Below are 13,730 nucleotides of genomic sequence, written 5' to 3'. Positions count from 1 at the left end.
GACTCAAGCCTCAGAGCTGTGACATACTGCCGAAAGGTTGTAGGGCAAGAGGGTGTCTCCCCCAAACTGCCGGACCCTCCTTCAGCCTCTACATGGACTATAATAGGATGAATTCCTTTTTAGAGTACCCACTTTGTAATCGGGGACCGAGCGCCTACAGCGCCCCAACCTCCTTTCCCCCCAGCTCAGCTCCAGCCGTTGACAGCTACGCGGGGGAGAGCCGGTATGGTGGGGGGCTGTCCAGCCCAGCGCTCCAACAAAACTCGGGGTATCCTGTCCAGCAGCCACCTTCATCCCTGGGGGTGTCCTTTTCCAGCTCCGCTCCCTCGGGGTACGCCCCAGCGGCCTGCCACCCCAGCTATGGGCCTTCTCAGTACTATTCTGTGGGTCAGACGGAAGGAGATGGAGGCTATTTTCATCCATCGAGCTACGGAGCCCAGCTAGGGAGTTTGCCCGACAGCTACGGAGCGGGTGGAGTCGGCCCAGGGCCATATCCTCCGCTGCCGCCGCCGCCGCCGCAGCCCCCTTACGGAACTGAGCAGACCGCAAACTTTGCACCAGCCTACGATCTCCTCTCTGAGGACAAGGAATCATCCTGTTCTTCAGAACCCAGCACTCTCACTCCCCGGACCTTTGACTGGATGAAGGTCAAGAGAAACCCACCTAAGACAGGTAGGGCTCAGAGTGGTCACTTCCTCACCTTGGCCTAGGCATGCACGGAGGGAGGGCCCTGGGCCAGGGCATGGTTCATCCCTTCAGCTGCTTTGGTATTGGCAGGTAAGTATTCAGGTCAGCTGAGATTTCCCCATCGGGTAAGTTTAGGGCCACCTCCTTAAGGAGGTCTCCACAATCTACCTCCTTGTCCATGGGCCCAGTTTGGAACCAGTACCTCATGTTTCTCTCTGAAGGTACCGTATGGATGGGAGATTGGTTCTAGATTTGGAAATTGCTAATGGAGGGTGTGTGTGGTTCTACATAGGGACTCAAGTTTGAGTCGAATGATGAATGAGGATACAGAGTGAATTGGGAGGAGTGGGGGGGGGGAGAAAGAGGTGAGAGAACTGACGTGGCTTTTCTCCCCGCCCCGCCCCTAGCGAAGGTGTCCGAGCTGGGACTGGGCGCTCCCGGTGGCCTCCGCACAAACTTCACCACGCGCCAGTTGACCGAGCTGGAGAAGGAATTTCATTTCAACAAATACCTGAGCCGTGCGCGGAGGGTGGAGATCGCCGCCACCCTGGAGCTCAATGAAACACAGGTGAAAATATGGTTCCAGAACCGGCGCATGAAGCAGAAGAAAAGAGAACGAGAGGGAGGCAGGGTGCCTACAGCCCCTTCGGGTTGCCCCAAGGAAGCGCCTGGAGATGCCTCCGACCAGTCCACGTGCACCTCCCCCGAAGCCTCGCCCAGCTCCATCACCTCTTGAACTACCCGGCTTTCAGCGCTGGACCCAGTCCTCTCGTAGACTCTCCCAAACTTCACAGCCCTGGTTATCCTCCTCAAGGCCGCGCAACCAGTTTAGAGCTGCCTAGGAAACTGGGCAGGAGTGGGGAAACTAATTTTTCTCAGATCTGGGGGTGGAGGGACGGCTGATAGCTGGGGGATCCTACAGGTCTCGGGATTTCGGGAGTACCCAGCCATCAGAGGTGGAGAAAAGGCCTTTTGCCTTTGATCTGGAGGTTGGCTCAATGTCAACACTCTAGTGGGGGTAGGAGCCAGCTCACCCTGGATTCTCCTTTCCCTTCCGACTGTGCCTTTGAGCTTGGAGAATTCTCTTTGAGCATTCTTGCCCCCAACTCTGCTTTCTAGGCCTGGGATAGAAAGAATCCTCAGGATTTTCCTGTGGGGGATGTGTTGGAGTGCAGGCACATTACCATCCATCTTTAATCTTAATCCTTAATCCAGCCAACTCACCGCAGACCTTATAATAGCGCCGACTACCTTGTGACATACCAAAAACAAACAAACAAACAAACAAAACAAAAAAAACCCCAACCAACCAACCAAAACCAACTAAACCAACAAAAAACACCCTGTCCCAAGCAATCCCACAAACTCTTTGCTGGCACACTCTATTGCACTAATGCAGCCTTCCGAGGCTGTTTTGTGAAACCCACCCCTTCCCACCGGCTACGCCATCACTAAATCACCAAAGCGTTTTGGAAGTTGGTACTATTTCTGGAGCATCATTGCAAGGACCGCCTCAAGTAATCCTCAACCAAGAAGGGGTGGGCACTACCCCCTCCTCACCTCCTCTCCCCCTATTTATTGCCTCTGGAAACCCCCCACCCCATTCTCTTTTCCACAAGCCGCCCTACCCCTGGGGCAGTCTGGACAGGTCCAGGAATAGCGACTGAGTTCCCAGCAGATTCCTGCATTTCTCTGAACTTTGAAGACAGCAGAGAGGCCATTTGAGTTTCTGGAAAACTATGTCCCAAGCAAGCCAGGTTCCCTTTGTATCTAAGCTACCTCATTTCAATAAAGTCTGTTTCTCAACCTTTCTTTCTGCTTCTGCTTCTCTATCTTGGGCTGGAGGAGACCATGAACTTTACCAGCCCATTGACTGGTTGGGCCAGGAGAAGTCAAGATAATGAGAACTGAGCGGGGCCCCAACCAAGGTAGAAGTGGGCCCCAGACACCTAGTAGCCCACTGGTCTTTTGGGAGAGCCCAGAAGCACATGGTGGAAGGTGGTAGAGCCAGACAGTTCTGAGATGGTCTTGAGAAATGGGTGGAGAAGGAGGGAAACAGCTGTTAGAGATGTCTGAAAGAGGGCACAAGGGGATTTGGGGGGATGGCAGAGGAGGGGACTCTACTTGTTCCCTTTCTCTCTACTCTCCCCACCCCCCACCTCCCCTAGGGCTTGCACTGGACCCTGGTAACTGTAAAGACAGCAGGCTCGAAGCTAGGGGATGTCGCGCCCTCATTCTTGCTCCCAGAGTTGGAAGATGGGTCATTGGCGAAGTCCTCACTAGCACACACATTAAGCCCCAATTCCAGCCCTTCCACACAGGAATATCAGATTGAGTCGTGTGCAATTGACCAGTCATTTGGCTAAGGCCCAAGGTACTGAACCCCAGGAAGGAGGTGGCTTTGGAAGAGATCTGTGAGGGATGGGGGTAAGGAGGTGCTCAAAGGTGGATGGGGGAGGTGCTGGGTACTGGGTGAACAGTGGGGCCTGGGGGTGGACAGAGGCAGCGGAGGTATACCAGGATCCTGAGCTGACCTTTTTACCTTTAAGCACCTCTAGGCTTTCCAAACAAGCCTGCAGTGAGCCCAGGGGGCAGCTATTGTCTCGCCGCCAGCACCACTGGCAAATCTTTAGTAAGCAGAGGCAGGGGGCCATGCCTCTGGAAGCTCATGGAAGTGGCAAACTGCAGTCACTCTGGGCTCCAGAACGCCATTGAAATGACAGGGGGCTCCAAGCTCTATGCCTAGTCTATTGATTCTGGTGACCCAGAGATCCTCTAAGCTCTAGGGCCAGGACCATACCACTGGGGTGCAGTGATGGTGAAGACAGGTCTTATCTGCCCCCCAATCCATTTAATTCGTGACCTTGCAAAGGAAGACAGGCAGCGAAAAGGACTGAACGCTTGTAAGCAATGCTAAGCGTTTGTTTCCTTGTGAAATTGGTGCCATTAGGCGAGAGGCAACGTTATCAATAATTGCACAGCTCAGCTGGAGAGGAAGAGAAGCATTTAAGAGGAAGCCCAGCTTTCCCAGAGGTTGCTTTCTTGTCCTGTCTTAAAAGGAAAAAAAAAAAAATCTATTAACTGCTTTTCTCCATTTAATTGAAATTGCCATCAAGCTTGGCTTCCCCAAAGGGGTCACCTTGACAGGAGAGGCCAGAGCAAGTGTCTTTGAAACAAATTTCCTCTTGCTTGAAGCTGTTTAATATCAACTGGTTAGAGCCCTTGGTTGGGGTATTTATGGAACCTCCAACTGTTAACTCCTATGGACAAGTGAGCAGTGGTTAGGGCAAGGCTGGACTACAAGGATGGTAGAGCTAAAGGAGTCTCAGACTTGGGGTGACAGGCCCTGGGGGAAGGGTGATCGAAGGGCCTGGAGAGAAGCAGAAGGCCTTTGATTTTTGGTCATAGCAGAGGGAACCAACAGATTCCTCCAGGGAAGGTGTGTGTGTGTGTGTGTGTGTGTGTGTGTGTGTGTGTGTGTGTGATCAATTCTTCATTAACAAGAGGCCGGCTGAAAATAATCCACAATGGTCAGAGTCTTCCATTTCCTTAGATACAAAACTCCAGACTCCATTGCACTCTTACTTACTTGAATCTCACTTCCAACCCAAGGCCCTGGAATGAATGGGTTTACTGGAAGGTGTTTATTTGGAGAAACAAACAAACAAACATCATGGTATAGTCTTCTCTCACAAATGTCAAAAGAGAGTCTGGTAAACAGAAAAGCAAAAATGCCTTTTTTTTCCAATTGACTCAAGTTGGTGGTTTGCATTGTTAAACTCCCCAAAATAGATGCCCAAATATTTCATTCATAGACTCCTCCACACCTCTCAGAGAGGTACTTTTTTTTCCCTGTGTGCACAAATTGAAACCCATCTATTCCCACATCTTCATTTACTAGATAAAAAAATAAATCCAGTTTTGCAAATGAATCCCTCTCCATATAATCTTGGTTTTTCATGGGAAGGAGAGTTTTCAGGGCTGGTTGGAAGTTTGTTAACATCTCTCAGAATCCTAGCCCTTCTGATCTCCAGGCAGTCAGTCGCAGTGATGTGGGACCCCACCCAATCTACACCATCTGTTCTCCGCCCAAGTGCGAACTTTTCCTCTTTTTATTTGCCCTTTCCTCAACATTTGCTCTCTCAATGTGAGGTCCTTTGATCTCTTGGGTGAGGGAGAAAGATTTTGAAAACCTCCAACCTCTTGTTTTGATTTGTAAACCCTGGGATTTCTTTGCTAAGGGCGTTCCTTGCAACAGTACCCTTGGGTGGTTGGTCAGAGTCAGGGCAGAGAAAAGGGAGTAGATGGAGAAGTTAAGAGGTGATGAAGGTCAGAATGGTCTAGAGAGAAGGACCACGGAGTTGGGAAACTATCCAGCTTGCAGTGCTGAAATCTAAGCCCTGCTTCCTGATAGCGTTGTGGGTCTTGGGCTAGGGGCTGATTTCTTTCATCCAGTTTCATTGTCTATGGAGTGAGGACAAGTTTAACACCAGCGTCATAGGACTGATGTTGCAATTAAGTTAGTTAACACGTTAAAAATGTTTCATAAATAAAGGTGAGTTAGAACAACTATTATCACTGTATAAAGGGATACGTCTGCTTCCCTTCCCGTAGCCCCGTTCTATTGCAGGGAGTATCTTGGCTATGTCACCCCCCACACTTACTCTTATTTGATCCCTGGTAGGTGTATAGGGCTAGGGACAGGTAGAAGAGGTTCCCTTATCAGTGGCCAGCAACACTTTATGTCATCTGTTTGAGCTTTCTCCTCCTTTTCCTTATTTCATCCTGACTACCTATCAAGGAGGTGAACTACCTCGGCCTCTTTTTCTCCTCCCACTTCTGCATTATGGGAAGATGGACAGAAAGCCTTTAATAGTCCTTTGTATCCTTTTGAAGAGGGATGCTTTAAATTCTTGATTAGAATGGCGGAGGGCAAACATTCTGAACTACAAGTTAGTTTTCAGTGTGGTCCCCATTCTGCTGAGTGGGTGAGCTCATGCCGGTCTGTTTTCTTAGATTCCAGTCCTTCAGATACAATATAGATGATGTGGAAGCCATATATATATATATAGTTCTCAGGATGCTGTCTGGCACAGAGTTAGGAGTGCAGAGAGATTTCTTGTTTTATGTGGCTACAGAAATACATTTTCTATTACTCTCTTACACCGAGTTAATTATAACCCTGGCATAACAGACGCAGGCATCCTCTAGCCTTCATCCCTTATACTGCACCAGCAGACCCATTTGGCACTCAAGCCACAGGACTTGCTGCCAGGGAATAAAATAATTATGAGTGAAAGGATACAGAGGAGTCCCACAGAACACTGTTTAATAGTAAAGACAACAGTCACAAGGAGGGTTCTTCCTGATAGGATAGTTTCATTGCATCCCTCTAGACTGCATCCTCTCTGCAGTCATGACACTGGGCTCCCTGCACTTGTACCAACTTCCCCTCCCCCCCACCGCCCCGTGACTCATTTCTGGCTCCAAGGAATTCTTTGCGCTACTTCCCTTATTTGACTTAACTCTTGTCTCAGGTGCTTCGACTTTAGCCATTTCCCCATTCCCCAACATGTCCTAGCTAACCAGTATGTCCTGGATACAACAGGAACTGGCAATGTAGAATCTGTAATTCTTAGAAAACCAGAAAGGCTCAGACAGCTACGAACTCCAGCTCAAAGGCTGGCCTCCTGGCTTTCATTCATTGTCATTGTCTTGGTTGGAAAAGAAATGGACCAGATCTTCTGAAGAAAGAATTTCAGAGCCGGTCAGAAGACCTGAGTTTGCTCTACTGAGGACATCATTTGTGACCTTGGAGAAGTCACCAAGTTTCTCTAGGCCTACATCCCTAGTATTTAATATAAGTGGAAATATTATTTTGCCCCATAGATAGAGGAGATGGGTGTAAGAAGGAATGGAAACTTGGGGGTGGGGATGTAAGGAGAGGGATAATTTAGGTAGGAGGCATCCTGGTGAATCTATTCTACTGACTTAGAGCTAATTAAAATCACTTTCTGTATTTCCTTCAAGCTCTCATGATCACTGGCCTGGGTCTGGAGTGATCCGTGCCTGCAGCCTTTTCTGCCTGGAGGGGAGCTGAGGAGGGAGGCAGCCCAGCAAAGCCTGCTCCCTCTGCTCCTCAGAGGCCAGATGCTCCCTTCAGTTTACTCTGGCTTGACAGCTCCATTTCAACCCCCACCTTGGAGCCGAGGCAGCTCAATATTTACCCGTCAGGAGAGCTGCTCTGGAGACTGGCCCCTCCAGCCTGCCCTTGCTGGCTTGCCTTGGTTGCCCCCACCCCTTCCTGGTTCATAGAGAGTTCAGCTCTGAAATGGCTTGCAGCCCCCAACTCCCCAGTCCTGGAGAACTGTCTGTCCCAGAAGGGGGATTGCTGAAGCCAGAAAGGCAGGAGGGGCAGGTGTAGGGAGTGGGGAGGAAGGGCCCTGGTCCTGGGGTCATGCCCTGGTCTCTCTTGCTGGACCAGCAGCATGGGCCTCCTGGAGAACAGGATGGACTCAGAAATTGGCAGTCTTTGGGGGGAAAGAGGGCATGGGGAGGGGCTAAGATGGAGCTGCCTGGGTGGGTGACGGAGGAGATGGTCTAGAATTGCAAAGAACTGTGTCTTTTGTTATTAGTATTACAAACCATTCCATTTAGTAGAGAAGCTTAGTGAACTCTGACAGCTCAGACTCTTGCAAATATACTAAAAAAAGCAAATACCAACAAAGAAACGACCCGTGTCTCATAGCATACACAAAAACTGATTTCACATCTCCTAGTGTCCTAGAATAGAAGATCCATAAAGACAGAGATTTCTCTATGGATGTGGTATGACTGTGCCCAGGCGCTGACACACATATATGCCAGGCCAACTCTCTACCCACTGAGCCACATTTCCAGCTCTTTGTTTTCTCAGTTCTTGCTCTGCTGCTCAGGCTAGTCTCCAGCTCACAGCCTTCTGCCTCGGCCACCTCGCTGCTGGGATTGCAGATATGATATGCCAGATAAGTAGGGATCTTTGTCTGTTCTACTTGATCCAATTCTGGTCCTCAGAACAATACCTGTGACAGAGGCTCACTCCATGCTTGCAGAATAAACAAATACTAAAGCAAAATCCTGCCCTCTAGCAGATACGCATCCCCCCAAAGGGATCTTAAAATCGTCTTTGCCTCGGGTGTTTGGCTGGTCCGATAGCTCAGCCATCACCCACGTGCCATCAAGAAGAAGGGTCAGAAACGGAAGGGCATTGTGAGGCCTTTCATTTATCCCCATCTTATTGCCTGATCAGGATTTCCTTTGCTTTAGCAAGGGTGAACCCAAGAAGAGATCCAACTTTTGGCAAAATGAAGAGGTTCTGAAGGCCCAGTGGGTGTTTGTGTTGATAGAAAATGGATAGAGAGGCCGCCCAGGAAGCATTCCACTTCTCTCCATATTCCAACATCCCCTAGAAGTTTCATTTACTCCTTTCTAGAAATAGGAGGGTTTTCTTTTTCCACTCCAGTGCTATTAAAGAGATTCATTTGTTTGGTACTGTAAAGGAGACTTTTCCTAGAAGCATTAAGTTCAATGCCTAAGGGAATTGGAGGGAGAAGACAGCCTGCTGTTGCCAGGTTTGGTGTATGTGGTCGATTTCCATGGCTGGGAACTTCTGGGAACTGATGGCTTCTTCCTGCTGTGGATCTACACAGGATCATGATGCCACAGAAATGGGTTTTAGAAGCCGAAGTCCGAAGAAAAGGCCTCTTGTCTATCACCTGCTCCATGTTATGGGTTCCCCAAGGAGAACGGAACAAGGTTTGAGATATCAGGGATGGGCTGAATAATTTTGTCAAGTGTTTGCTGGTTGCCCTTTTGAAACTATCCCGAAGGTCCTGCCAGATGTGTTGGTTTCTGTGATGAGGAATCTGAAGAGGCAAAGTTTGGACAAGATGCTGTGGGGAGGAAAAGCTTTCCTGGTCTATGTTCTGGAGACACAGGCGGCAGAGGGCGGGGATTTAGTTCATGGTCCTTGCTGACACGATTTTCCCTCCACCATTTCCCAGCACTCTTATTAACACTCAATCTTTGTCATAACCAGTATTTTGTTCTCCACACTGGAGCATGGCAGCAGAGACCCCCTCAAGGTAGCAGAGGGTGACTAGAAAGAGCAAGTGGAAGATAGAAAGGGGGTGGGTGGGTGGGACGGTGAAAGCCAGGATCTAACACAGGATCTCTATTCAGAACATTTAAATTCAGGGATTTGGATGCTTTGGAAATGGAAAAAGACTGAAATGACTTTGAAAGGGAATTGTGTCTGTAGGCTCCCACCCACTGAGGGAACACTTCAAAACTAATTGAAAACCCCTTGAAGTCCACACCTTGACTCCTCCCCTCGGGCAGTGTCAACCTTCCTCAGCAGTGGTTACCTATCTGAAAACAAACTGACCTTGTCCACAGCTTTGGCGATAGGCTTTCCACAAAATCAAAGAAAGCAGGTTGGAAGTACCTTGCCTGTTGACCCTTCTCTTCCACTCATGGAAGTGTATTTTGACTATGTGATCTAAAATGAAACTTCAGACAAGTATTAGTGGAAACAGAATTGTTCTAGACATACGGCAGTGAAAAGGGGGACCTTTTTGCTAAGGAAAAAAAAAATCCCTTAACCTGATCTATTTTTGTGATATTCCCAAAGCAGAAGCAAGGAGGAATGGAGTTAAGATTCCTTTCCTTGGCCATCTGTGTGTGACTCAACGCTAGGGGAAAAGCAAAGTTCAGAGAAAGGAACGCAAAACCAGAAACCCAAATGAGAGATAAACCGTTTGCTTACATTTTCTTCACAGAACATCAAAGCTCTAGATAGCTGCCATTCCCTTGATTTTGATATGAGTGTTTTGGACCAATCACTCAATAATATTTAACTGAGTCCTCCTTCTTGAGTAGGGAAAAAGGAAAAAAAAAAAAGGCTTGACTTTATCCCCTGAATTTAACCATAAAGAACAAAGGTACTAGCATACAAATAAAAGTTAAGTGTACACAGTAGTGTCCAATACTTCTCTAACTTTGAGTTTTTCGGCATCCTTACTGATGTCAAGGAATTTAAGGATTCTGGAGCTGGAGAAATGGCCCAGCAGGTAGAAGAGCCCTGTTGCTCTTGTAGAGGACTTGGGCTGAGTTCCCAGCACTCACACGGCAGCTCACAACCACCCTAACTCCAGTTCCAGGGAACCCAACATTCTCATCTGGCTCTTTGGGTAGCTGGCAGGTATATGGTGCGCAGATATACATGGAGGCAAAGCGCCCATACACACACAATAAAAGCAAACCTCTAAAAATGTTCCAGAACATTGTCTGGCTTGTCTGGCATGCATGAGGCTTGGGATTTAATCCCCAGAACCACATGTACAAGGAATAGTGGCACCTGCCTGGAATCCCAGCACTCAGGAGGTGGAGGCAGAAAGATCACAGGTTCAATGCCGCCCTCTGCTACATGAAACCCCATCCAAAAAATAGGGAGGGGGGGGATGCTTTGGCACATACCTTTAGTCCTGACACTTGAGAGGCAGAGGCATATGAGTTCAAGGCCAATCTAGATACAAAGTTAAGTTCTAGGATAGCCAGAGCTACTTAGTGAGACTTTGTCTCTAAAACAAGGGGGGGGGAGGGGAGACTTTGAATATGCATTAAATAAATCTACTGAACTCAATCTTTGAGTACTCCACAAAATTTCTTTGTAAAAGCTCCATTTTACTAAATAAATTTAATTTTTCTTTAAATTTATCTAACTTCATTTTATGTGCATTGGTGTCAAGGTGTCAGGTCCCCTGGAACTAGAGTTACAGACAGCTGTGAGCTGACAGGTGGGTACTGGGAATTGAACCTGGGTCCTCTGGAAGAGCAGCCAGTGCTCTTAACCACTGAGCCATCTCTCCAGTCCTTAAATTTAGTTTTTAAGAAGTTATTTCTTTTGGGTATGAGAGATTGGAAAAAAAAAATTTAGAACAAGTCTCCCCTTAGCTTTTATTAGTTCTTCTCTTCCCTGAGCCCTCATAAATGCACATTGCTGGACAAAACCAGGGTCCTCTGTTTGGATTTGACTAATGAGGATGGGCCTCTGGCTGAGTGTGCCTCCTACACTGGGCAGGTCTTGAGCTGCTTTCAGTACCAAATTCCTCTCTGAGGGAAGAGGAGAGTCCCTGGTTCTTTCTTTTTAATTCCCTCCACAGGACCTTTATGTTCACTTCTCAGTATTATTTTTCATGACAAGTGTCAACATTTACCTAGCCACCGAGAAATAACTCAGATTCTTGTTGCAGGTCACAGGGAAGTCTTGAGGAACTTTCCTTTCAACTAAGGCAGGATTTCAGACTCAGGGGATCTTCCCACAATCACCAAGGATCTAGACTCAGCTCCTCTGGAGTCCCTTCCCTCTTCCCATTCCATCCTGGAGTGGTGAGTGGTTTGTGGTTTGTTGAAGCACGGGGTCCACTCTAACCGTCTCTGAAGCTGCCTTGATAGCAGTGGAGTCAGGAGACAGAAAAGCTCGCAGGTCCTATGGGTCTGATTATCAGGTTTTTTTAACGTTAGGTGTGCCTGGTAAAAAAGGACATTTCCCTAAACACACACACACACACACACACACACACACACACACACACACACACGCACGCATGTGCACGTGCACAGGTACATTCACATATGCACAGGCACACTCAAATGCACATCTCTAGAGACACCCACACCCACGCACACACACCCTGCAGTTCCAAACTTCATAGAGGAGCCGTTGTTTAAGGAAATGGAAAGAGAAGAATGGTGAATTACTTGAAAATCTGCTTCAAGCAACAGGGAAACATATTCTTTTTTTCATGATCTTTGGCAGGCATAGAGAAAAGTTCCTGCCCTGGAAGAAGATGTTGATCCCAGACCATCATTGCCTTTGGATATCTCCTTTTACCCCACCAAAGATCTAATGTATTCTAGGCTGGTTTTGAACTTACTATGGAGCTGAGAAGCCCTTGACCTGCCTCTACCTCCTGACAGCTAGTGAGTGTGCCATCACATCTGGTTTTTTTCCTTTGGCAAAAAATACCTTGATGATCATCTGGAGGAGGGGGGGAGAGAGAGAGAGAGAGAGAGAGAGAGAGAGAGAGAGAGAGAGAGAGAGAGAGAGAGAGAGAGAGAGAGAGACTGGTGTAGGCATTTGCCTTCTTGGGGCTTGTACTCATTGACGTAACTTCCTCCTCCTCCTCTTCTTCTTTGAGTTTTCAGACAGGGCTTCTCTGTATAGTTCTGGCTGTTCTGGAACTCTCTATGTAGACCAGGCTGGCCTTGGACTCAGAGATCTCTGTGCTTCCACCTCCTGAGTGCTGGGAATAAAGACGTGTGCCACCTAACTTTCTGAGGCCTTCTTGAGCTGATTAAGTACTTTGTACCTCCTTCCCTACAAGTCACTCCTCCAACATTTGAAGGCATTTTCCTTGTGGGTCCCTGGAGCTTTCTTTTTAAAATTAAAAAAAATTAATTTGTCATTTTATGTGTCTGAGCATTTTGTTTATGTGTATGTCTGTGTACTACATGCATGCCTGGTGCTCAGAGGCCAGAAGAAGGCATTGGACTCCCTGGAACTGGAGTTGCATATAGTTGTGAACTGGGAATTGAACCCAGGTCCTCTAGAAGAGCAGCCTATGCTCTTAACCACTGAGCCATCTCTCTACCCCCTAACCCAAAGCTTTTTTTTGGGGGGGGCAGGGTCTCTTTATATAGTCTTAGCTAGCCTGGGACTCACAGAAATCTACCCGACTCCATCTCCTGAATGCTGGAACTGAAGGTAGGTACCACCATGCCAGCTTCCCAAGCTTCTTTCTCAAGAATAATACACATTTCCAGTATCTTCATTTGTTCATCCTGAGACCCAACTCCCAGGTCCTTCCCCACCTCACCCTCCCTCCCTTAGTTAATATTTCCCACTCAGTGAAGTGTCTAGAAGTGAACATAAAATAAAAAGTGTGATAAACACTGTTGAAAGTAGAATGGGAATATATATATCTCCTTTGATCTGGGCATTGTGTTTCCATTGACAGAAGCAGGATCGCCTAGGCAGGGAAGGGCTAAGGGGCAGGCTGGTGATGAGAAATGGGAGGAATTCTCCTGCAAATCATGTCCATCTACTTGACCTCTAGGGCTACATCAGTCACTGATACCATCCTTAATCCACACAAATCCCCAAGCTCAGGATGAGAGCTGCCGCATCAGCATCCGCAGCCGTTTGTGGGGGTGGGGGGTGGGGGGTGGGGGTGAAGCGAACATTGGCTGTGCTGTCTGTGTCAGCTGTGGGAAGGAAAAGGTGGGCAGGTGCTGAGAAAGACTGCAGGGAGCTGGGAAGAAGCAGCCTTGTTATCTCCTGGGATAGCAGGACAGGTGACCCAGCCAGGGCAATCCTTCAGTTCCACTCCTTCATCACTGCTGGCCAGGTAATTCCACTCCTCTCCTGACACTTTGCCCTGACCTCCCTTTTTGGTGGTAGCTGTTATTATTTTTGTTATCATTGTTGACGCTATTGACATTTATGGAGCACTTTGCTGTTAGCTCTTATTCCTCCCCACATCTCTGGGAGGTTAGTGTGATCATTATTCTCACTCTACACATGAAGAGCCCGAGGCACAGAGAAAATAAGTAACGCGCCCAAGATCCCATATATCTGGAAAGCAACATATCATTTTCTCTGTCTGCCTCTGGTCCTCAAGTGTTTACATAAATTCACACATGTGGAATACACAATGTGTTTAGGGTGAAGGTTTCTCTTACCACTTTGTCCTCTTCTATGGCTATCAGACCACCATGCGTCTCAGGGTCTTAGGTCACTGCCTCCTCCTTTTCCTTTCCAAGCAGTTATTCCAAATAGCCAAGAGCTTTGGCTTAATCAAGGGACTAGCCCTTTCTAGATTACCTGTAAAGGCTGAGAATTTCTACAAATTGAGTCCAAGTCACCTACTTGTGGATAAATAGATTCTGTGAAACTATTGTTCACTCACAGTTTGGGTAGGATGGGGGGTTTTGCTTTAGAG

At 47.8% G+C, this 13,730-nt stretch overlaps 1 protein-coding gene across 1 annotated transcript; it reads left to right on the top strand.

Annotated features, from left to right (window-relative positions):
- Hoxb1 (homeobox B1) lies at positions 1–2,434 on the top strand. Its single transcript, XM_028869124.2, has 2 exons — positions 1–672; positions 1,095–2,434. Exons 1-2 carry the CDS (start codon positions 93–95, stop codon positions 1,421–1,423), a joined length of 909 nt encoding a protein of 302 aa, XP_028724957.1. The 5' UTR covers positions 1–92; the 3' UTR covers positions 1,424–2,434.
- Positions 2,435–13,730: the final 11,296 nt, after the last annotated feature.

This window comes from Peromyscus leucopus, chromosome 8b (assembly GCF_004664715.2).
Source record: "Peromyscus leucopus breed LL Stock chromosome 8b, UCI_PerLeu_2.1, whole genome shotgun sequence".
NCBI classification, from domain to species: Eukaryota; Metazoa; Chordata; class Mammalia; order Rodentia; family Cricetidae; genus Peromyscus; species Peromyscus leucopus.
This window is presented reverse-complemented; position numbering and strand designations above follow the sequence as displayed.